This window comes from Chelon labrosus, assembly GCF_963514085.1.
Source record: "Chelon labrosus genome assembly, chromosome: 6".
Classification (NCBI taxonomy): Eukaryota; Metazoa; Chordata; class Actinopteri; order Mugiliformes; family Mugilidae; genus Chelon; species Chelon labrosus.
Window position 1 is genome coordinate 9,318,296 of NC_140342.1, and position 21,715 is coordinate 9,340,010.

At 41.3% G+C, this 21,715-nt stretch overlaps 3 protein-coding genes across 4 annotated transcripts; 1 reads left to right on the plus strand and 2 right to left on the minus strand.

Moving 5' to 3' along the window:
* The first annotated feature begins 578 nt into the window (after window positions 1–578).
* Window positions 579–5,899, plus strand: atp1b3a (ATPase Na+/K+ transporting subunit beta 3a). 2 transcript variants are annotated; one of them, XM_084547363.1, is made up of 7 exons: window positions 579–923; window positions 2,208–2,336; window positions 2,645–2,743; window positions 2,901–3,094; window positions 3,320–3,370; window positions 3,917–4,003; window positions 4,092–5,899. In XM_084547363.1, the coding sequence occupies exons 1-7, from the start codon at window positions 809–811 to the stop codon at window positions 4,257–4,259; spliced, it is 843 nt and encodes a 280-aa protein (XP_084403489.1). In that variant the 5' UTR covers window positions 579–808; the 3' UTR covers window positions 4,260–5,899. The 2 variants fall into 2 exon arrangements, with proteins under 2 accessions (XP_084403489.1, XP_084403490.1); XM_084547364.1 differs by lacking the exon at window positions 2,208–2,336.
* A 2,985-nt stretch (window positions 5,900–8,884) lies between these two features.
* Window positions 8,885–14,349, minus strand: grk7a (G protein-coupled receptor kinase 7a; the record flags this gene model as incomplete). Its single annotated transcript, XM_084545958.1, has 4 exons — window positions 8,885–9,421; window positions 9,632–9,912; window positions 12,398–12,853; window positions 13,753–14,349. 4 exons carry the CDS (start codon window positions 14,347–14,349, stop codon window positions 9,082–9,084), a joined length of 1,674 nt encoding a protein of 557 aa, XP_084402084.1. The 3' UTR covers window positions 8,885–9,081.
* Window positions 14,350–18,213: 3,864 nt separating this feature from the next.
* Window positions 18,214–21,595, minus strand: fbxo36b (F-box protein 36b). The gene is made up of 4 exons (XM_084546523.1): window positions 21,448–21,595; window positions 20,354–20,462; window positions 19,312–19,484; window positions 18,214–19,127 (listed from the first exon to the last, which is right to left on the minus strand). The coding sequence occupies exons 1-4, from the start codon at window positions 21,541–21,543 to the stop codon at window positions 18,564–18,566; spliced, it is 942 nt and encodes a 313-aa protein (XP_084402649.1). The 5' UTR covers window positions 21,544–21,595; the 3' UTR covers window positions 18,214–18,563.
* Window positions 21,596–21,715: the final 120 nt, after the last annotated feature.

Genomic DNA, 21,715 nt, shown 5'->3' on the forward strand with positions numbered 1-21,715 from the left:
ACACACACACACACACTCACACACAGTCTAGTTTCAGTGTTGCTCAATTGCCATAGCAACAAGGATTGGATAATGCCCCAAATATCTATGCTCATCCGGTCTGTCACAAATAGCATCCTCGCCGGCTTCAAATATGCTGATCGCTGGCATTTATATCCTCACATATATAAAAGTGTGTGTGTCTGTGTGTGTGTGTTTGTGTGTAATCTTTCTGTGATCAGTAGTGCGTTTGCTGTCGAAATGCACCCCAGTCTATTGGTTATTGGTTTTTGGTTTGGTGAGTCATCGCCTACGACTTGCGTTGAATTGAATTGAATTGAACTTTCTCAGATTTGCTGTAAACCCTCTAAATACAGACGCTTGATATAAAATAAAGATCCCAGCATCTTCCCACAGCCGCTGTAACATAATCGGCGATAAGAAAGATATTGTGCGCTCTGTATGTAATTCGTGCGCGTAACGGTGCGTCTCCGTGCGTCTCCCCGTCAGCAGCCAATGCACATCCATCTGGTCGCACTGCATCAGCTGCCACGACGGGGCTTGTGTGTGGACGTCACAGATTTTTTTCCTCTTTCCTCACCTTCCCCTTCTTTTTTTTTGGTTCCGCCAGAGCATCTCTCTCCTTCTGCTCTCTCCCTGTTTCTACACCGCCCACTCCTCCCCAGCCATTGATCCGACCACTCACCTCCGCCTCGCCGGCTTCCTAGCCTCATTACATCGCCCGCTGCGCTTATCTGCATTTTTTTAGGGAGGACAAACCGCACATTTTGGACCAAAAAAAAAAAGAAAAAAAAAAAACCCCATCACCATGGCGAGCACCGAGGACAAACCGGCGGCCAACAAGGAGAACGTGTCCAGCTGGAAGGACTCCATCTACAACCCGAGGACCGGGGAGCTGCTGGGTCGTACGGCCAGCAGCTGGGGTAAGGATCCCCTTTTTTTTTTACAGCAGTCTATAAGTGGCTCCGCTTGGTGACATTCACGGGGCTTACCCCTAATCTGGTGTCCTCATCTTTTCATTTCTTTAAACAGACGCGTGTTTCTTGAATGTATGGCCTGAATGTATAGCCACGTATTTCTTTGTACGGATGGATTAAAATGACTGCCATATAGATGCTGGATTAGCTGATTGGCCGTCACAGGCCTACATGAAGGTGTAAAGGAGAAGCCTGTACCAAGAGGCTCACCAAGATGAATGATGCTATCAAAGGTGTGCACCGGTTTCTCTTTGCTGCATTAGCAGAAATGACCAGGCAGGTGATGATCAGTCACAGCAGCTGAGATTTGTTTTTTATTAGTGCACATCATCTGCAGTAACGGGATTATCAGGGAATTTAATCCACAATGCAGAGCCCAGCTGACAAAGCCCCTCATTACCTAATCAGAACTGGAGAGTGGGCTTCCTGAGCTGAATCCATAGCTGATCAGGCCATACATTTTCCATAATGATTCCCCCGTTATTTCCAGAGTGAGGTAGTAACACGCCACCCTCCCTCCAGCAGCAGGCTCCTATAGGCTAGCGCAGGCTGTCAGGCTGCCTGGGCCCCTGTGCTGCTGTGCAGTGGGATGCTCCATTGCAGTTGCATGGCCGCCCACATTAGCATGCCTGTCAAGGTCAAATGGGATTCCCTCTCTCCTCTTTCTCTCTCTTTCACGCACCAGGCAGGTGCATTGTGGGATACTGTTGGAGAGGAATGAGAGAAAGGGGGGGAGTACAGCAGGAAGCTGAGGGGTCCATCTCTTTTCTCTGTCAACTTAGAGGGCATCCGTGCTGTGCAAGCTGGATGGTGGTGAACCATTTTGAGTCAGATGTTTCCATAAATGCAGCCTCTCTCCCACCCAGTGCGCCGGGTGAACGAGGCGGCAGACGCTCCCGAGCACTGCAGTAAAAATCCCTGAATCTGGTCTGATTTGAAAACTGTGGGTCCCTCCTTAAAAAAAAAAAAAAAAATGGCACGACGTTTGCTAGCAGCCTGTGTAGCATTTGCTCCTCGATTCAAAATGGTTTCTCTCAAAGGGACAGTTCACACAAATGACAGCTTTCCTCGGCCTGAAGATGAGGGGAGATGAGAGAAGATCAGAAACCATTAGTCCAAGCATGTATTTGGTTAAATATAGTTAATTATACATAACCCCTCTCTGTCTCTTTGCCTCATTACGTCTCTTTTCCTTTTCTGCTCTGTGTTTGTTCCTATGACTCCCTCCAGCCCTCATCCTGTTGTTCTACTTGGTTTTCTACTGCTTCTTGGCCGGCATGTTCGCTCTGACCATGTGGGTGATGCTGCTCACTCTGGACGACTATGTGCCGAGGTACAGAGACCGCGTCCCATTTCCAGGTTAGTGTCTCTCACCATACAGCAACGGGACTTCTCGACAGCTTCTCATAACCGGCAGCGTTTCTCTTTCAGGCATTCATTATTCATACTGGCACCAATCAGATGCCGTCACCATAATGTGCTGCTTTTTCCAGCTGCTCTTTATATTGATCTGTTTTGGAAGTCTCTTCCTGTTAAATATCGGCACTGGAGACTGTTCGCTGGATGTTTTTCCTTTCGGGCTGTAACTTAAGACAAATTCCGATAGATGTGTGTTCGGTTTCTGTTGTTGGGATCATTTACCTCTTTACTTCCTGTCTTTGTTTCAGGTTTGGTGATTCGCCCGAATACACTGGACATCTACTTCAACAAATCTGACCCGCTGAAGTACGAGCAATATGTCCAACACCTCGAGTCCTTCCTGCAAAGTGAGTGCACTTCCCTCCGATACACCGACAAATGAAACAGATTGAAAGCTAGCTGTAATAAAATGAACAGCACTCTCTTTCTCCCAGATCTTCTTTCTATTGACTCGAGTCGCATTATAGCTGAATATATCCTGCTCCACCTCTGCCTCTCTGTCAGGGTATAACGATTCAGTGCAGGAGAAGAACAAAGACTGCATTCCAGGGGAGTATTTTCTGCAGGATGATACCACCGACATGTCAAAGGAAGCTTGTCGCTTCAAGCGGGTGTCCCTGAGTCTCTGCTCCGGCCTCTCTGACACCAACTTTGGGTATCATGACGGAAGACCCTGCGTGCTGCTGAAAATGAACAGGGTAACACCAGCTTTTCCTGACAGATTTCAGTCTCGGCTTTTTAGATGCCCTAAAAATCTCTTTGCACATCCACACAAATTTACAACTGTTTCTCGCTTTCCAGACAGCTTCCAATCTCAGTTCCTAAAATAAATTATTTGCATACTTTCTAATTTTGGATCCACACACACACGCGTGCCGCAGCTTTACACAATGTCAGCCTCTCCTGTTTCTCTCACTTGGTAGATCATTGGTCTGAAGCCACTCGGGGATCCCTACATCAACTGCACAGTCAAAGTAAACATGTTTTTCCACACTATATATGTGCTACTTTGCCTGTATGTGTACTTTTTTCTTTTCTTTTTCTCTCATAATATGATCATGGTATTTTCTTTCTGTCGATCCTGCCTTCATTTATATTCCTTCTTTTTGTTTGTTTTGTGTGTGATATCTTTCTGCATGCTGTCACTGATGGCTTTAGGGTAAGATAAATATGTAAATTCCCAGGATAAGGCCAGTAGAAGTGTTAGCACATTTGTTTTATTATATAACAGGTCGTTATGCAGGTGCCTCTAAACCAATCCTAGAGCCGTGTTCGAGTTTATTTTAATGTAATCAGTGCAATTCCTGCCAGAAATGTCTCTTTTTTTTTTTTTTTTTCTCAGAACACATCCCGTTTTTTATTTTAATCTCTGCAGCAGAGATTCTACACTTATTTTTTCATGTCCTGTTTCATGTGGTCCTTGGAAAATGTCTCGTGTGCTGTTGATAGAAACATTAAGTAAACTCATTTAATGTGGAATTTACACTGATGTATATGTATATGTTTTGTTTTTTTTGCAGAAAGACAATCCAATTCAAATGCGCTATTTCCCCAGTGAGGGACGCATTGATAAGATGTACTTCCCCTACTACGGCAAGAAAGCCCATGTAAGTATTTATCCCCGGCCGGATCACGTCCGCTAACGCCCTCACCTTGACGCATTATTGACAGATGGCTGTCTCTGTCCTGATGCAGAAGGATTACGTGCAGCCCCTGGTGGCCGTGCAGCTGCTGCTCACCAAGGAGGACTACAACAAGGAGCTCACCGTGGAGTGCAGGGTCGAGGGCTCCAACCTCCGCAACAACGACGAGAGGGATAAGTTCCTGGGCCGCGTCACCTTCAGGATCAAGGTGGTGGAGTAGGAGCCGCCAGGACGGCCCCGCCGACGGGAACCCGCTGACGCTGCCCACGTTTGCCGAGGATTTACGTTCGAGAATTTCAAATAACAAGGGAGGAAGTGTCAGAAATGTCACAAGGCGGCATTGTGGGATGGGAGTGTGATGCATTTATTAAGTGTGAAACACAGCCACATCTAATCTTTCTTTGACGACGTTTCTGACCCTTCTTTCCTTCATGATTCATGCTGACCTCCTGAAAGATCCATAGAACAAAACACAGGCTCTGCTCCTGACCCCATCCACCCCACCCACCCCTGTTGCACTGTTCATCCAGTTATTTTTTGGTTTTAGTTTTTTTTTTTTTTTTTTTTTTTTTTAAGTATTGATGTGATTAGATAGCCATTGCAACCAAGCCATGTGGAGCTGTTGTGTAACTGCTGATAAAAGTTTTCTATGTTTTTTTAGACCTTCCTGCTGTCAGGAAGAGAGTGCTGTTTTCATCTCTTGTAAACTGTATGAAGGATGTATGAAGGACAGTATTATCATGGTGTGGAGAGGATTTTTAATCTTGCTGTATAGTACAATTGAGAGCGTAGAACATTTCCGTCACATCTCCAGAGTGATCATCACATATCACAAAGACTTCATAGGAAAGTACCTTGATAATCAAGTATAGCCACTATTACCCCTGTATATGAAATGCCAATTACAAAGTCCCTTTCTACTATAAATACATTGTGATCCTTACCATATTTAGGGAATTATAGATAGATCTTTGTGTTGCGGTCTGCGTGGCCACAACTCAGTCTTGTGCTGTCTGTCCGTCCGTCTGTCTGCATGTCCGTCTGTCTGTCTGTCTGTCTGCCCGTCTTCCTGTTTACTCACCTCTCCACTGCAATAGCCAACAACATGTGGGTGAGCCCTCCAGGACTAGATAAGTTGTCTCGCTCCACCTCGCGGTGTGCTCCGAATTGATGGTGGCTGAGGCGACACACACACAAGAAGGTACAATGTATAAAAGAAAAAAAAATGAATAAAAAATGCTTTTAAGGCGGAGAGGCGCTGGGGAAGCGTCGCAAAAATTACAAAAAAAATAAAGTTCACTGTAACTATGTACTGTATATCTTTACGTGATCTGTATATCTATCTGGGTCTCAAAGATTGTTTGTTAGTTTTCTCTCTTCTTCAGCCTGTTGATCTGATTGTCTGCCAATCTATTACTCTTCAATGTATATATATATACACTATCTACCATATTTACTTAATTCACACTGTATTTTTGTCACAAAACACAATGTCTGTGCACTGTAAAGAAATAATTTAAGCAAAGATTTACAGGAAATTATCTTATTCAAAGCTATGTTTACACAGTCTTAAAAGGAACCCATATTTGAAAGAACAACTTGTAACATCTCTTCAGGGTGCCTTAAGACCTGATGAAATAAATTGTGGAATAAAAGTGATTTTGAAGAGAAAAAAAAAGTTTCACCTGTCTGCTTTATTTATCTTGAATTCTGTTCATTACAAGCTTCATTCAATGCTTGTATCAAAGCAAAACTGCAGAAAAACGTTTGAAACGCTCTCACATTATCAATACTGATGCACATGCACGATCAGCCACAACATTGAAACCACTGACAGCTGAAGTAAATAATATTGACCATATAGTATATAGTCCGATGTTCTGCTGGGACACTTTTGGACCTGGCATTCATGTGGATGTTACTTAGACATGTAGCACCCACCCAGACCAGACCAGGCACCCCCACCCCATAGCAATGACACTCCTCGATGGCAGCAGCCATCATCAGCAGGATGCAGCCTGACACAGGCACACAAAAATGCTTTAGGAACAACTCAAAAAACATGAAGAACATCACAAGGTGTTGACCTGGCCTCCACATTCACTAGATCCCAAACTGATCAAGTATCTGTGGGATGATCCACAGAGGCCCTTCCACTCAACACATAGGACCCAAAGGCCCCCACTAACAACATCCTGTTGCCAGACACCACAGGTCACCCTCAGAAGGCCCATGTCCATTCTCTGATGAGTCACAGCTCTTTTGAAGGCACAAGGGAGATCTACACAATATTAGGAAGGTGGTCTAAGTAACATCCACATGAATGCCAGGTCCAAAAGTTTGCCAGCAGAACACTGTATTGACACAAGATGGTTTCAATGTTGTGGCTGATCGGCGTATATGTGTATGTATAATATAAGGTTTGTGCTAGCTGAGATTTGCTTCGGTCATCTCTCATCTTCAGGCTGTCAGCTCTCTCAACAGCACAGTAGTACAGACCTGCAGCCACATGAGGGAGCCAGAAACAGGAGCGAGCTGTCAGTGAGAGGCTGGTGATGAGGGACCAGTGAGGAGCAGCCGACAGGGTTTTATACTTTACATTTCTGCATCTTGTGGTTTCTATGAGGGATGATGTATAATCTGTATAATTACTCATGCCAGAGGGAAAATCTGCTTTTCTTTTCAAGTCTACCTAAAAGGCCATGTCCAGCATTGGGCTAAATATGTGTTTAAATATTTTATTCCCCCTGTGTAACCTCAGGAGCTCTAATAATTATCTAGATTAGCTCTAATTCTATTCATCCTGATGTTTACGGAAACCCAGTCTGTAACCTGTGACTGTGCCCCCGAAGGTCAGAAGTCTGAACACACCTGTCCACTCTAATTTCCCTGTCCCTCCATCTGTCCAGCTCCCACTGTCCCCTCAGGCTGCAGCAGCTCGGTCCTTCGCCGTCAGCAGAGACCCAAGTCCTGCTACATGTGAGATAATCTCTCTGGGTTTAGCTGGAGCAGGAATCCACCTTAATGTCTGCTAAGCTCTCATCGTCCTTGAGTGAGAGCGCTGTAAACAAGTGGTGCTGGAGACAAAAGAAAATACTGATCAGACTTTTTTATTTGTCCATTTCTTCAGCCTTAAGAGATGGAGAAAGATATGTTGGGGAAATGCCTGAGCTGAAGAGACCCCACATGATCGATGAACTGTGTGTTAGTGTTTCAAGTTGGAGACAGTTGGACAACTTTTAGGATGATCTTTTGATTTCATTCGTTCTTCATTCTTTCAACAAAAAACAAAAGCAGAGGAAAAACTGAGAAATCGAATGTCAAAATGTTTTCACAGCCCTGCGCCGTAGCGGTTTACTTCTCCTGACGTCCCCTCACTTGAGATGCTTCAGAACCAGAGGGGATTTGAAGCTGTTTTAAGCAAAGAAGGCACAAGGCTAACGCTGGTTATCGCCTTATCAGCTAAGAATTGAACTTGCCAATTTGCGGCAGCCTGGAGCAGAGCCTTGCTGTAGTCAGCATCCTGAAAGGGATTAAAGCAGCTGATATTTTTAGGTTTTACTCCAGAGGCGTCAGCAGCACTTTCTTTGAGGTTATATATAGAGAACATGCGTAATGTGGTCGTTCTCCGGTATGTTGAATAATGTGTATTGTGTATCCAGAACGACAGAAACGTTTTAAAAGACATTTTTAATTTATTCAAAGGATTCAATATTTATGGAAATTTCTGCATCACATCTTATATTTCTATTATAGCCATTTGTCCCATTTTATATTTACAAGTACATTTATCATATATTTCTTTCATATTAACATAACCTGTAAAAACTCAACACCTTTGCCCAAGATCTGGACATTTAAAAGCAAATAAATAACCTGAGACAAGTAAAGAATAACAAGGATTATCTTTGGACTAACCCATGTCTCATCCCAAACTAGGAGACCTGGTTTATCATTGTATTTCAGGGCTATGGACAGAGTAATGTACACATTCCTGGTTCAGAGCTTTAATGCCCAACTCCTCTAAAATTTCCTCTTCCATATGCAGCAATGGGTTGCTGTCTCTGCACTCATCTCTCCCTCAACATTCCCGGGCTAGAGTCTCCATTTCTCACTAAGTTGAGCCTCATAGCACCAACAGTAGAGGGACTCAGTGAAGGGCTGATTGGTATTCTTCATTTTCTTTAAAATAATCCTACATTTTAAATTACTTATCACACATCTCCCTTTCTCTCTGTGCATAGATATAGATCTTTTTTTTTATATACAAAACATACAGTTGCAACAATTGCTTTTTATAGTTTTTCATAAAACTAAACTTTGTGTGGACGGTTAACCAGCTAGATGTCAAAGAGTGAGGTTTAAGGTCCCAACATTTAATTAAACCCTATATTATCTCCAAATGTGGATAAAAAAACACTTATCATTCTAGAAACAGAACAGTGTGGGCTTATGATCAATATAGGGCATGGAAGTGCTATAAAATTACATGTTTGCACAATAGAATTCAAGGTTTTGAAGACAAATTTCAACATGTGGTATTTTTTTTACATTTTGTTTGAAATACAATCTTGAAAGCAATACGATCTCTTCAGCAGGTGATACTGCAAACCCTGATTGAACATTAATTTCTTGGACAGTTTCTTCAGAAGGTAATGCAGTGTTTCCGGCACAAAGACCTCTTACTCCTCTAACACTAGTGTCATTAATGAAAACTTTGTAAAGCTTACTCCTAGTCATTTATGGTCATTATGCAAGTCTACAACATTAGATACCCATATCTTCAAGAGAAGCTGTGAACCAGACAGGAGATGTTCAAATGATCACATCCTTCATATTTTACTCAACTGTGCTTCAGGAGCAGCTGATTTCTAAACCCAGAGCATCTTTACAAGAGAGGGACGGTGCACCATTCTCTACTTAGATGCTCAACTCTCATGAAACATGATTTCTTTATTTTACATCAACGTTATTTTGCATGTGACTGAGAAAACAAACAATCGAGTGTTATTACTGGTACATGGTAGCAAACGTGCGATTGTTCACAGCAATACGCATGTGCCGGACTTCTTCTCGTCATCACCACCTCCTCCGCCCTCTTTCCTGTTGGGATCATTGAGCTCGTCAAACAGCCCAGTTTCAATCATCTCCTGCTGCCACTGAATGGCCACAGCACCTGTGCTGAACTCCTTAAAGAATTTGTCGTCCTTGGCATCAAACTCAATGCCCTTGATCTCGGAGAACTCTGCAATATCGCCAGTGTCCTTGGCGTAGACGACGTTGGGCTTGGGCACCCATGGGGGATCCACCAGCCCTGCCTCCAGGCGGGGGAAGTTGATGGACTTAAACCACTCGTGCTTCCTGGGATCCTCCATGTCATTCCTAATAAAAAGAATATAGGTTTCCATCAAAGTTTTAAAACGGTGTTGTGCAAAAGTAACACTTCAGGTTAGGGCTCAACAATAACTACAGTGTCATAAGATTTCTGAAACCAGCTCCATTTTGAGGACTGGGACAGTTTGATACAAAATGTCGGAATAATCAAACTACCTGAGTTTGCTAATATCTAAACAAAATAGAAGAACATCTTACTTCATGCCCAGGCGCTCCTCTATTTTTTTCTTGAGGAACTGCTGGATGATGTCCTTGGTGGGTGCATCAAAGCACTTGTGCTCCCATTTTGGTTCCTCATTGAGGATGCGGCGCTGTACCTCCTCCTTCTCCACCTTCTCTTTTTTACTGTCAGGCCCTTTAAAGGGTGTGTAGCCAGCCACCATCTCATAGATACTGCAGCCCAGGGCCCACCAGTCCACTGATGTCCTGTACGGGGTTTTGTTCAGGATCTCAGGGGCCATGTATGCCCCAGTACCGGCCTGGATCAAGGAGAAGGAGAAGGAAAGAAGGATTGACAGGAGCAGTGAGAAAAGTGAATATGTGACACAGCTATGAACGGTTTAATCTGATATTTGTACCTATTCAGCATATTTTGTTCAAGTGGAAACTTTTGAGACCCTTTTAGATTCAGCCACCATTGAACACAGTTTTATGTAACGTGAACTCTTGTTCATCAGAAGAGGTAGGGAACTAAAAGCAAAGTCTTTGTATATTCTCTCTCTAACCGTCCTCATTCACTTTCCTCCTGCTCTCCTGCTGCACTATCACCCAGTCCCTCCCTCCTTCCCTGTTCCTGGGTGACCTCACCTGTAGCCTCAGACCAAGAGCTTAATCCTAATGCTAAGCCTACGACCTGTCAAGAGTTGTATGTGTCTACACACTGACAGAGTTGTCCAGCCTCTTATATAAAGACCGACCATTTCTGGATGATATGGCTTACAGTGGAAATCCGCCCAGACGACACGTAGCCATGCCCTCAGTGTAAAACTATAGCACACACCGCAACTGCTGAGAGCTCACTATTTGCTTTTGCAAGGACGGCTTACTATACATGCATTCAAGTCACTTAAATATGCAAACACAAACTAGACATTAACTGTATACTACTTATCAGCCATGTGACTGACTGAATTAACTTACCCTCAGCTGGGATATGCTCCAGCTTTGGAACTTATAGTATAACTAATTGCTGGGTGTCTTTACAGTTTCTGCTGTTGAACTAATTTGTTTGTGTTTTCGTGGTCACCACATCCTCTGCTAGCTTTTACTTTAACTTTGCTTTAAGTGTGACATGTCTTGGCCACAGATCCACAGATGTGCCGAGAGAGACCCTGTTCCTCTGAGCAGATCTAAATACGCAACAGTTTCTCCTTATATTTACTACCAAGGTGCCAGCAAGCAAACCTACTTAACTGTTTCATTTCTTCCCCTGGCAGTCTTGACTGTAACAGAATGTTTCTATTTTCCATCCATAATAAAGTGATCTTGTTTGCAAACTATCATGTCTGAACCTATTCAGTGTAAGATTTTACCTGCATCTGTCAATCTGATCAGGGACAGACTTGTGTAATGCCCACTAAGACGATTAAGGGACCAAAGCCAGTCTTGCCTATAGAAGGTTGGCCCAGTCACTTTGGCTGGCTGAGGAGCATCAGAGTACTGGATAATGAGCTTACAGGACTTTCATAGAGCCAAGAGCTTACTCTTTGCTCCTGCAAGTAAGTCCTGAAGATACCCTACTGCAAAGTTCTTAGTGCATGTGAGGTGTGATGCACTGTAGGTATTACAAGACAACAAGGGAAGACGTAAAATCATCAGTCATCAGTAGCTGTTACGAAGTTGAGGTCGGGCCCAGAAAGCATAAATGTAAAATACATAATTAAGTCAAGCTAATTTTAAATTTAAGGCGATCAATCTGACAAGCTACGCGTATCAAGATGTTCTGTCCCATTGATATTTCTTTCTGCACATTTGTTAGTTGATCCTCAGTTAGTTTTGCCAGTGTAGTGTAGCATCATCATGATAGTCATCAACTGTAGTTATTAGTAGTAATAGTTGGTTAGCTACTTTAAACCACTGATACAATATGTAACTATGTTTTGTGCATTCAGCATATTTACTTATATATAGTTTTTCTCTTGTCTTACCTTACTCTATTTTTTTGTATTTTGCACTGTTGTTCCCTGACACTGTAACACCTTAATTTCCCCACAGGGATAAATCAAGTCCTATCTTATCTTATCTCTTATGACAAGCGTCTTGAGACGATTTGTATTGTTATTGACGCTATATAAATAAAATTGAATTGAATTGAACTGAATTGAATTATGAACCCATTGATGACATTGTATCTGTTTCATTCATTCTCAAGGGGAAGAAAGAAGAATTACAGGCTCTGAGCTTCATAAAGTGTTCCACTACAGCTGAGGCAGCTCTCTTAAGGTACCAGAAATAACTAAAACCTTCTTACACTTAGCAACTGCTTCTTTAACCAGCACGGGACCTCCAAGGTCTCTAAGATAGCCCCTGCACAAGATGGTGACCTATAAATGGCCAAGCTATAATCTGACCACTAAAGGATCAAATTAGTTATATAATGGATTCAGTGACTCTCATTGCACAGATCTTTAAGCAATCCATTAATCCCTGTCCGGATTTAAAGTGAAGACCTCACCAAGAGTGGCAGTAGGTCTAGGACCTGAAATCGTTTTTTGGCTTAAGCTTCATCTTCAGATAAGTGAACACAGACAGCGTGGAGAGGTAGATCAGGTATCAGCCAACAACCACAAGTAGCTGTTTATTTGCACCTTCTCAGTGTATGTGTCACTTTGACTAATAAATAAGGATGTAAAATCTTAATTCCCTTTATCATTGCTAACAGCTAGCCAGTCCTCCCGTGTTAACAGATTCCTAATGGAATGAGATTAATTTGTTTATGTCACTACTGGGTGTCGCTCTACTCACCATCTGGGTGACAGTCTTCCCCGGAACAATCTCTATGGCCAGACCCAAATCTGAAAGTCGGCATTGACCTTGGCTGTCCAGCAACACGTTCTCTGGCTTCATATCACGATATATAATATCCATGGCATGCAGATGCAAAATGCCAGTGGTGATCTGAGCTGTGTAGTGGATGATGCGCTTCATCTCAACGCCCTTGTCCACACCTTTGCCATCATAGCCAATGTTGTAAATGTGGTACTTGAGGTCTCCTCCATTCATCAGGGTCATGACAAGGCACAGGTGGGTTTTGGTATCATAAGCGTAGGCCAAGTTGACCAGAAACAGGCTGTTGACCTTCTCTAAGATCTGTTTCTCCAACAGGGCCATCTTCTCACCTCCCTTCTTCTTCAGTCGCTTTTTACACAACTTCTTGCAGGCATACATCTGGCCTGTGTTCTTGACTTGAACAGCACATACCTGTGAAAGACAGTTTATTTGTTAAAAATGTAAGCTTCTTTATTTCTTTCATTCATATGAGTCTTGATTCATTTTACTACAGCTCTTAAGAAAAGCAAATAATGGTGCCAGGCTAATGGATAGGCCTCAAAGCAGTACATGCACCATTGAGCTACACCAAACAAAGGGCTATAATCTGGCGTTAAGCATTACTGAATTAAAATAAAATGTGTTTCTCTTTAACCTGTCCCTAAAATAGACTCACTGGTAGGATGTAATCAAACACAACTGGTTTAAGATATCAAACTAGCTTGATGCTTGCCAGCAGTGTCTTGGCATCCAATCTGCCACCTGTCTCACTAATATCTTTAACTACCACCACTGTTTTAATTGACAGTAAACTAGATAGATATATAATTAAGCTCACTGCTTGAATAAGAGAAGAGGTTCAACAAGGACAAGTTGTAGGTCCTCTGTATGTTCATCGGATGCCACCAGCACAACCCAATTACTGCTCGGTTATACACTTAAATAGCAGGTTTTATCCTTTTATTCCTTAATGTGGTCTTCAACAGTTAATACTTCATAAAGTAACAATAATTTGTTAAAGCCATGATTTTCAAATATTTAAGAAATATGTCTGTGTGGTACATAACGTTCTGGTCAGCTTAAGACAGACAGTTTTCATGATTAATGTTTCTCGTTTCTTCAGTGCAAATTTACCTCTGCAGCTTCAAGCTTTCCTTAGAATGACATTATTCTTTCCTAAGAAAAACACTAAAACTGCATTATATTACACCATCATGCCTACAGAATCCATTGGGAAATCCTGCAACTAAAGTCAGAGTTGCAAAATAATTTTCCAAACCATATTTCAAATGACTTTTCAAAGCTATATGTAGATGTATTTGCATGCTTACCTCTCCAAAGCCTCCCTTTCCCAGAGTTCTGAACTCATAGAAGTACTTGTCACTGATGGGTTGTTTCTCATATTCTTTCCACTGGAGGAATTTATCAAAGAATGGGCTTGCCTGGTAATCTGTAAAGGGTTTGCCTTTCAGAAACTCTCTTACACCTTCCTGGACCTTGTTTTTCATCACCTCATCAAAGGTGGCATCTGTGACAGCCTTGCATTTTTCAGCAGGTTCCCCGGTGAGAAAGGTCAGGAAGTTCTTGGAGTCGGCCTTGCAATACTTGTTAATGATGTTTTGGCGTGCCTTGTCTTTTGTCGCACCTTCAGCCAGATCCCAGTCATACAATTCATCCAGGAAATCAGCAGCAAGCTTAAACTCAGCGTTATTTGCCAGGAAGTCACGGAAAAACTTTTTGCCAATGGGCTGTCTTTCACAAAGCGATATAAAGTCCTTGTCAATTGAAGCCCTTACTGCAGCACATTGGTCAGGCTTGGGGAGAGACAAGCTGCGACGGCGCTTTTTCATCTCCTTGTCATCACCACCCTGGGCTTTCAGGTAGGCCGTGTTGGCCACCAGGTTATCCAGTCCCCCCATGTCACACATCTTGGCGGCTGTATGTGGTCTGTCCCCCCTAAGTGACTGGGTTCTTCAGTGGCTTCCCAGAGATGCCCTCCGACTTTCACAATCTGCAGGTCTGTGTGAGAGTGCAAGACACTCCAAAGCCAGCGTGCAAATGAGCTCCTTCACCCAGCCTACCTGCAAACCTAAGACACACTGACACACCCAGTAATTACTCATTTAGAATTAAATACCAGGGAGGGATTTTGGCTTAAGGATCTTTGTATGGTCTATTCAAGGATGCTGTGCACGGAAAGGGAATCATAAGCAGGCTCTGTCGTAAGAGGCTTTGTAGTCCTTTATAGTTGTTCATGATGTACAGCAGCCTAACAGTGGTCCAGTGGTTTCTGTTGACTTTACATTTAATGGTGAGTCACAGTAAAAGATCAGAAATCAGCAGACATCATTAAAAAAATGTCAGTTTTTAGAGCATCTTCTTATAAGCATTATGGGAAAGTCAAGTGGGGCTTGGTTGTGCTTTAACATATGATATTGTAACATAGAGATAGAATATAATTGTATTTTAGGTACTGAGCAGAATACTGATGAAATCTCTTTCCTCCTCAGTCTCAACAGAGCATCAACTTCAGAGAGCTTACCCCGAATCTGTCTGCTTCTTTTTCTGCCCTTTCTGCCTGCTCATTCTCACAGTTTACTGTCATTCATCAATAATCTCCACTTTAAACTATAATTAAAAAATGTCATTCTTATTTTCATTGTTAATCCAAAATCAAAATCAAAACTCAGTGTAAAATCCAACAATACAGCATGCACCATTGGAGATTTGCACTGAATTGCACTGAATCTGAGATTTGGCCAAATTAAGTAAAATTAAGTAAGTGCTTCCAGTGCCAGGTTTGGCACTGCAGCCAGTCAAAAGTCAACACAGAGACTCAGAGCATCGGTTAAATGTGGCACCAGAGCTTCTTTATGCTGATGCATAAGCCTGAGGAGTATGACCTCAATCATGTGGATGAGGTTAAACAGAGTTAAACTGAACAGTAAGATTGGACACACAAGAGAGGCCAATGCATGCATTCAAACAGGGCTTGTTGAGCAATATTTCTGCCACTATCAACATTCCACACGTTGATAGTAGTTTTTTGTCAACTTAAGCTTTGTAAGTTTTATTCTCTTATTCCTTAATGTGGTCAGCACCTTTTTTGTTGACAAAAAGTTGCTGATGTAGGCTAATTAAACCTTGGATTAATGTTAGCTAATCCTTTCTCAAATGGTCTCAAGCTTGCAATGGCCTGCAGAAGATCAAGGGCTTTGCAAGCCATCAGAGAGCTTCAGAACTTACAAAAGGCCAAGAGGCCCACGCAGACCGACAAGTGCGGAAGATGCAACCTTCTGTTCTGCAAAATCCTGATTCTGGATTCCCAAAAGAAAAAGTGAGCTGTCACATTGGGGAAAGTAATAATGGAAGTACAAACAGTGTCCTCACCAATATTTAACAAGAAAATGGAAGACTAATATATATATATATGGGGGAGGGGGGGTATTATGAAAGTTTAAGACAACTTCCATAAATATCAAACATGTCAAATGTCAATCATGTTTTAAATGGATAGTGTCAGCGAAGCACTTAAGCCTCCTGAGTGGATGAAAAGAGGCCACAGGCTTCATCTTTTACCAGGTCAGGGAAGGCACAGAGAGGTAAGCTGAGAGCTTACATGTCACTGTGTAGGTTCCCACTTACCTTAGGGAGAATCTCTGTGGATACGCGTAACTGTCATGGAGGCCCATCACTGGTAGGGAATTTAATCAAAAAACATGAATGGCAACAGTTGTAAGATGACATGTTGGATTTAATAATACGGGAGAAAAAGACAGTTATTGACAAATGAAGTAGAGATAGATACAGGGACTAATCATCTTTTGAAAAGAAGAGTAGTAAATCTGTGCTGTTTTCTGAGTTAGATGTTTGATCTTTGAACAGCCTGCTCCTTTAACCTTGGGATGATTAGCCTGGCCTGAGGAGGTTGTAAAGGTTAAGATGAGGAGAGCATTCTCATCCTGTCTCCCACATGGTTCATTATATGGTCTTTACATGGTCTGACTCAATCCTCTTATGGCCTGTCTCCACAAAAAGATAATGTGGACAGAATGCATTCCCAGGGGACCAGTGGGAATTAAATAGAACAAGTTGGGCATTTGGCAGTTTGATAAACATGGATCTTTCTCTTTCTTCGTAATAGGCTTCTTCTTGGGAAGAAGTTTAGATGGGAATTGCTCTATTGTAGGGTTATTAAGGGTGAGGGACAGGATGTAGGGTGCAGGATATGGGGTTATCTGATAGATGACAAAGTGTGACTGCTTCTTATAGAGAAAAACTGTTGTTTGCACATGTGACCGTTAAAGTATGTGAGGGTAAATAATGTCAGATGGAGATGAAGGCTCAACCTGGTAATTTCACAGAAATTGTAAGACTTCTCCTTGCACCCACAGAACTATAACAGATAGAGATGTATGATCAGAACAAAAGACCTCCCTGATCCAAAACTGGACGATGGCCGAGTCCTTATTGATCCAAAAATCAGAATTTGGCTTTACAGAGCTGAGGTGATTTGCCCTCAGTTGAAGAGGAGATGAGCTCTGATTACCTCTGGCAATGGATTGAGATAGGTTAGGCTCCCACATATTGAGCAGGTTTGCAAGGAATATCTGATTAGAGGGCTTTGTCCACATTTGTCCATAAAATTGTTGCACCTTGTACAAAATCTGTGGTCAGAATGATGCTTTTTTTCTGTCATTTCAGAAAATATACATTACTGCAAGACTGATTGTTTTCAATCCAACAGAAACTAAAAATCTCATCAAGGGCAGGGACAAGTCCTTCTACTTACCATGACGTGTTTGCATACACTTACAGTAGCATCTGTCAACATTAAGTAAAACAAGACAAGGCCAATGTCAGTATGAGCTGAGTACAGAATGGAGCAACAGAACTGGTAGCTTGTGCCCCCTAGGGGTCTTTTTTCTGTTTACACTACACCCATAATCCTATCAAAACTCACAGACAATAGCCGTGTCTTCTAAGAATCCAGATCATGATGTAACTGTAACCCACATGTCGAACAAGTACGTGACCAGGGTAGTTGGTGCTCTTACGCCTTAATGAAACAAGGCTCTGTTCTTCTTGAAAAGTACTGAAAGTAAAAGCTTTGTCAAGCATACACATATGTCTTTGACATATTTTCTGTTTATTTATTCACATATTTACTACATTCATACTTACTTCAGACTGTATAAATAATGGTATCTTGTATTTTTGAGTTTTTGATATTTATATTTAGTTTTATATTTCAAACAACCACTTCCCTTACGATAGTAAAGTCTATCTATCTATTTATCTATCCATAGAAAAACAAAACAAAAACAAAGAAGCTAAGGGAAAAAGTTGCCTGTGTAAAAATACTGGTACACCAATCCACTGCATTTGCAACATATTATAGAGATAGATAAAAATGACTTAAAATAATTCATTTTCTGTATATGGTGATAATTCTATATCAACTGCTAAATGGAACAAAGACAATGACTTGTTATTGCATCCTTATGATAATACACACCGTACATATGTAAAAATGGCTGAAAATGTAATTGATTAATTTACCATATACTGTAATAGGCTAATTCTGTTTCAAAATGGAACAACAACAATGACTTGTTATTGCATCCTTACTACACTATATATTGTGCATATTCAAATTAAGGTTAAAATTAAAGACAGTATACTTACCTTGCCATGTTTGTGTCCCCTTCAAGCTCATCTTTATCTTTATAAAGAGGCAAATAGATATTGACCTAACTCTCAGCTCACAAATGACACTATACAGACAAGAGAACAGTAAATTAACTTTATTTCCACATTTCCATCCTACAGTATTATATAATACAGCTTGTACATTACAATCAACAATTAATATGATCGACTACGTGCTGTTACTGTAGCTCTTGTTGGTCCTGTGTGCTTAGCATGCTAAGTCACAAAATCATGGCACAATGAATAAACACGTGAAAAATATCAACTGAAAAATAACATAAAATAAGCAAGAAAGGAATCACTTTATATTTGACCAATGAATGATAGAACTGTTTGGCTAATCAACAGACAACACATTTTAATGATGTGGAAATATGCAAATATGACATATTAATATAACAGTAAGTCTGAACAACATTTAACGAAAGGCTTAAGCCTGTGTTTTGTCTGGCTCTGTACTGAAGTCTCCTCTACCATTGCTCGATGCGCTGCTTCGTGCCAGTGTTTCTAACTCACAGTGCATCATGTCCTCCACAAACTGGTCAGACACAGGCGTGTTGGAATCAGAGCCAGCCTCTGTTTTAGGGTTAGGATCTGGGATATCACCACGGCTCGTGCCAGAGCTGGTAGCAGTGTCAATGCAAAGGATTGGACTGGAGACAATGCCAGGGTGAGTTTCCGAACTGTGTGGCTGAATAATCTCTGAGCTTTCATCAGGAGATTCCTGAGATGCCTCATCCAAACCATGTGGCTGGCTTATCCCTAAGGTTTCACCAGGAGATCCCTCTGTCTTTGCATCTGGCTCAGACAACTGTCCTCCCTGCTGCTCCTCGGCCTTCAGCCTCCTACGGCTGATCAACTTCTGCAGCTGTAATTTGCTGGTGAAGAAAATACTGCGCCAGCCTACCTCTAGTGCCAAAGATGCCACCTCAGCTGAAACGGCATTAAAGCGCTGCCGCACTGCCTGCTCCCAAAACTCCTCTGACCCACATAGCTAGAAAGCAGAGGTGAAAAGGAAAATATATGTCACACTAAATATAAGAGCTCACTTTGTTGCTTTAAAATCATTAAACATAGTTTACAAATATAGACAGAAGTCAAACTCTGCAATAGTGAAAATTCAAGTAATAAACTTAAGATCTTAACAGCAAGCCTCTTTGTGTTTCTCCAGACCTCACCTGCCTGAACCTGCATGACGTTCTTCCAAGCTGACCCACATCCTCAAGCTCTAGATAATTTATTATCCGTAGAAGTAAGGAGTCCGACAGGTGCTCCAGATAATCATAATGGCCTTGGCACAAAGCCTTGGTGTACTCCAAGATTCCTTGGCCAAAGACCATGCTGACCTCACCTGGGAAGAAGCCCATTATTTTAACCGTCATCCGTATGAAAGCATTCGGGTTGTTCTCCCTTCATGTGGCTGGGATATGGGGTGATACATAGCCATCATAAACACTTAACAGCAAGTTTAAGAGGATTAAATGACTCCGACAATATACCACTCCAAGGCTACACAACACACAAGTCATAGATCATTGAAGTAGACACTTTTCACAGCAGACTTGACCTGTCTCACTAGGGGAATCACACATGTATTAATGATGGTTTTGTTCCATCAAGTGTCCCTGTAAGATATGACAGTGAACCAGCATGCACACATACCATGACCTCCCTTAAATGAAATGCAGCCGTCATTAATATGCCTGTGCTTTCTCAAATATGCCTGCTGTGAAAACGGTCTACTGATAGCTTTAATAACTGCAATATTTGATGGACCTGCATCATTTGCTTCACCTGTACTATCCCTGCTATGACAACTCAATTTATGTATAAAATATTCTCAGTGTTTTTTGCCATGACTTCATAACAAAGCAGGAGGTGATCTTTCAAAAATCACTGATATGCTTTCAAGGTTGCAATAACAAGCTGTTCTATTTAAGTAATCGATGATAGTGTGGAAAAATCCCCAAATGCACAATACTAGGATTCTGAAACTAAGGCAGGTAACATTTTGAATGAGCCTCACCTCAACCAGCTACAAAAGTAGAATCCTGCTTTTACATTGATACATCTATAATTACAATCAAATGATATAATATAAATTAATATAACATTGAATACTATTTTGAGTACTTCCTTCAAGACAGCTTTTTTTTGATTAAGGAAAAAGCAAAAGGAGCATCAAATGGTCAAAAGGTCAACCAGATGTGAGAATCTTACCCTGCAGCCGAGTGTCATCCAAGAAGTCCTGGTGAGACTCCTTCACCTCCCCAGGCCTGGAATACCTGTCTACAAGTCTCGGTGATATCTTCCACCATCTCCATACCACCTAGAGAAATGGACAGTCAAAGTATAATTAGTGTCAGAAATGTTTGTACCCCCAGCTATCAAAAAGCACAGTGAGTTACTTTTTGAACATGCTTTACTTTTGCTTGTTTGTTTTGTTAAACAGTATTCACATACAACAAGAAATTGTACCGTGAAAAATAAGACAGTATGTAAGTACTTGCCAGTTCATTAGGTACACTAGTGATGACAAATGCATTCTTATATAACAACCGAATGTTCAGTTTATGTTGAAACAGCATCAGAGAGGTGGTAATTCAATGACATAATCATTTTGAAGGATGTAGTTTGTGGTGTTGTTAAACTGGATTGAATTAAACACTACAGGGATTCTGTTATTTAGCATAGCCCACTAACTAAAATTGGGTTGACAAAATAATAGAGACATGTATTGTATTGTGTATGTCCAACACAATACAATAGATAGATAGATAGATAGATAGATAGATAGATAGATAGATAGATAGATACTTTATTAATCCCGAAGGAAATTCAGTGTCCAGTAGCTTCACCCCATAAAAAGACAGTTATGGAATAATAATAATAATAATAATAAAACTAACTTTCTCGGTTATTTAAAACAAATTATAAATACCACAACCTTGTTAAATGTACCTAATGAACTGGCAGGTGTGTGTATTTATACAGTCTGTGGTCCTAATTAACAGTACAGTAAAAGCAGCACTAATTCATTCAAACATTTACATGTTGTTATACCCATTTACTAGCTTACAGTTACAAAGCAGTAAACAAATATTGATATTAAACCGGCAACCAGGCTAACGGTTGTAGCAAGTTTAGCTAACATTAAATTACCGGTATTATTAACGTTTGGCAGTTAAAGCTAGCTAGCTGACAGACGTTACTTGTAAAGGAAACCAGACGTGTGACAGAAACTCTTGCATTTTTGTATTATTATAGTTATTAACACACAATATATATATATATATACATATATCATCACTTACGTCTGACTTGGAGAGAAAAAAGTGATAAAAGTTATTATTGGGTGGAGGACCCCGTCCAGAGATTTCAAACAGCGGGTCTGGTAATAGCGACGCCATGTTAAAGTTTGTGTAATGTCATGGCAACGGCACTTTGTCTTTTTTTTTTTTTTTTTTTGTTACGAGGCCCAAGTACTGGAAAATAATGTTCATCTCCTCGTTTCTTTACACTATAACTTGAATACAATTTTCATTTCAGGTGTTTGCCAACACATGAGTAAGTCATGAACGA

Bases quoted from the DNA above. Each gene is read 5' to 3' on its own strand.
- atp1b3a (XM_084547363.1), top strand. From the start codon at position 809: ATGGCGAGCACCGAGGACAAACCGGCGGCCAACAAGGAGAACGTGTCC. The intron at 924-2,207 runs GTAAGGATCCCC...GACTCCCTCCAG, and splicing joins TCGTACGGCCAGCAGCTGGG to CCCTCATCCTGTTGTTCTAC. The intron at 2,744-2,900 runs GTGAGTGCACTT...CCTCTCTGTCAG, and splicing joins CCTCGAGTCCTTCCTGCAAA to GGTATAACGATTCAGTGCAG.
- fbxo36b (XM_084546523.1), bottom strand. From the start codon at position 21,543: ATGGCGTCGCTATTACCAGACCCGCTGTTTGAAATCTCTGGACGGGGT. The intron at 20,463-21,447 runs GTAAGTGATGAT...CCATTTCTCTAG, and splicing joins TTTTTCTCTCCAAGTCAGAC to GTGGTATGGAGATGGTGGAA. The intron at 19,128-19,311 runs GTGAGGTCTGGA...TCTGCTTTCTAG, and splicing joins CGTCATGCAGGTTCAGGCAG to CTATGTGGGTCAGAGGAGTT.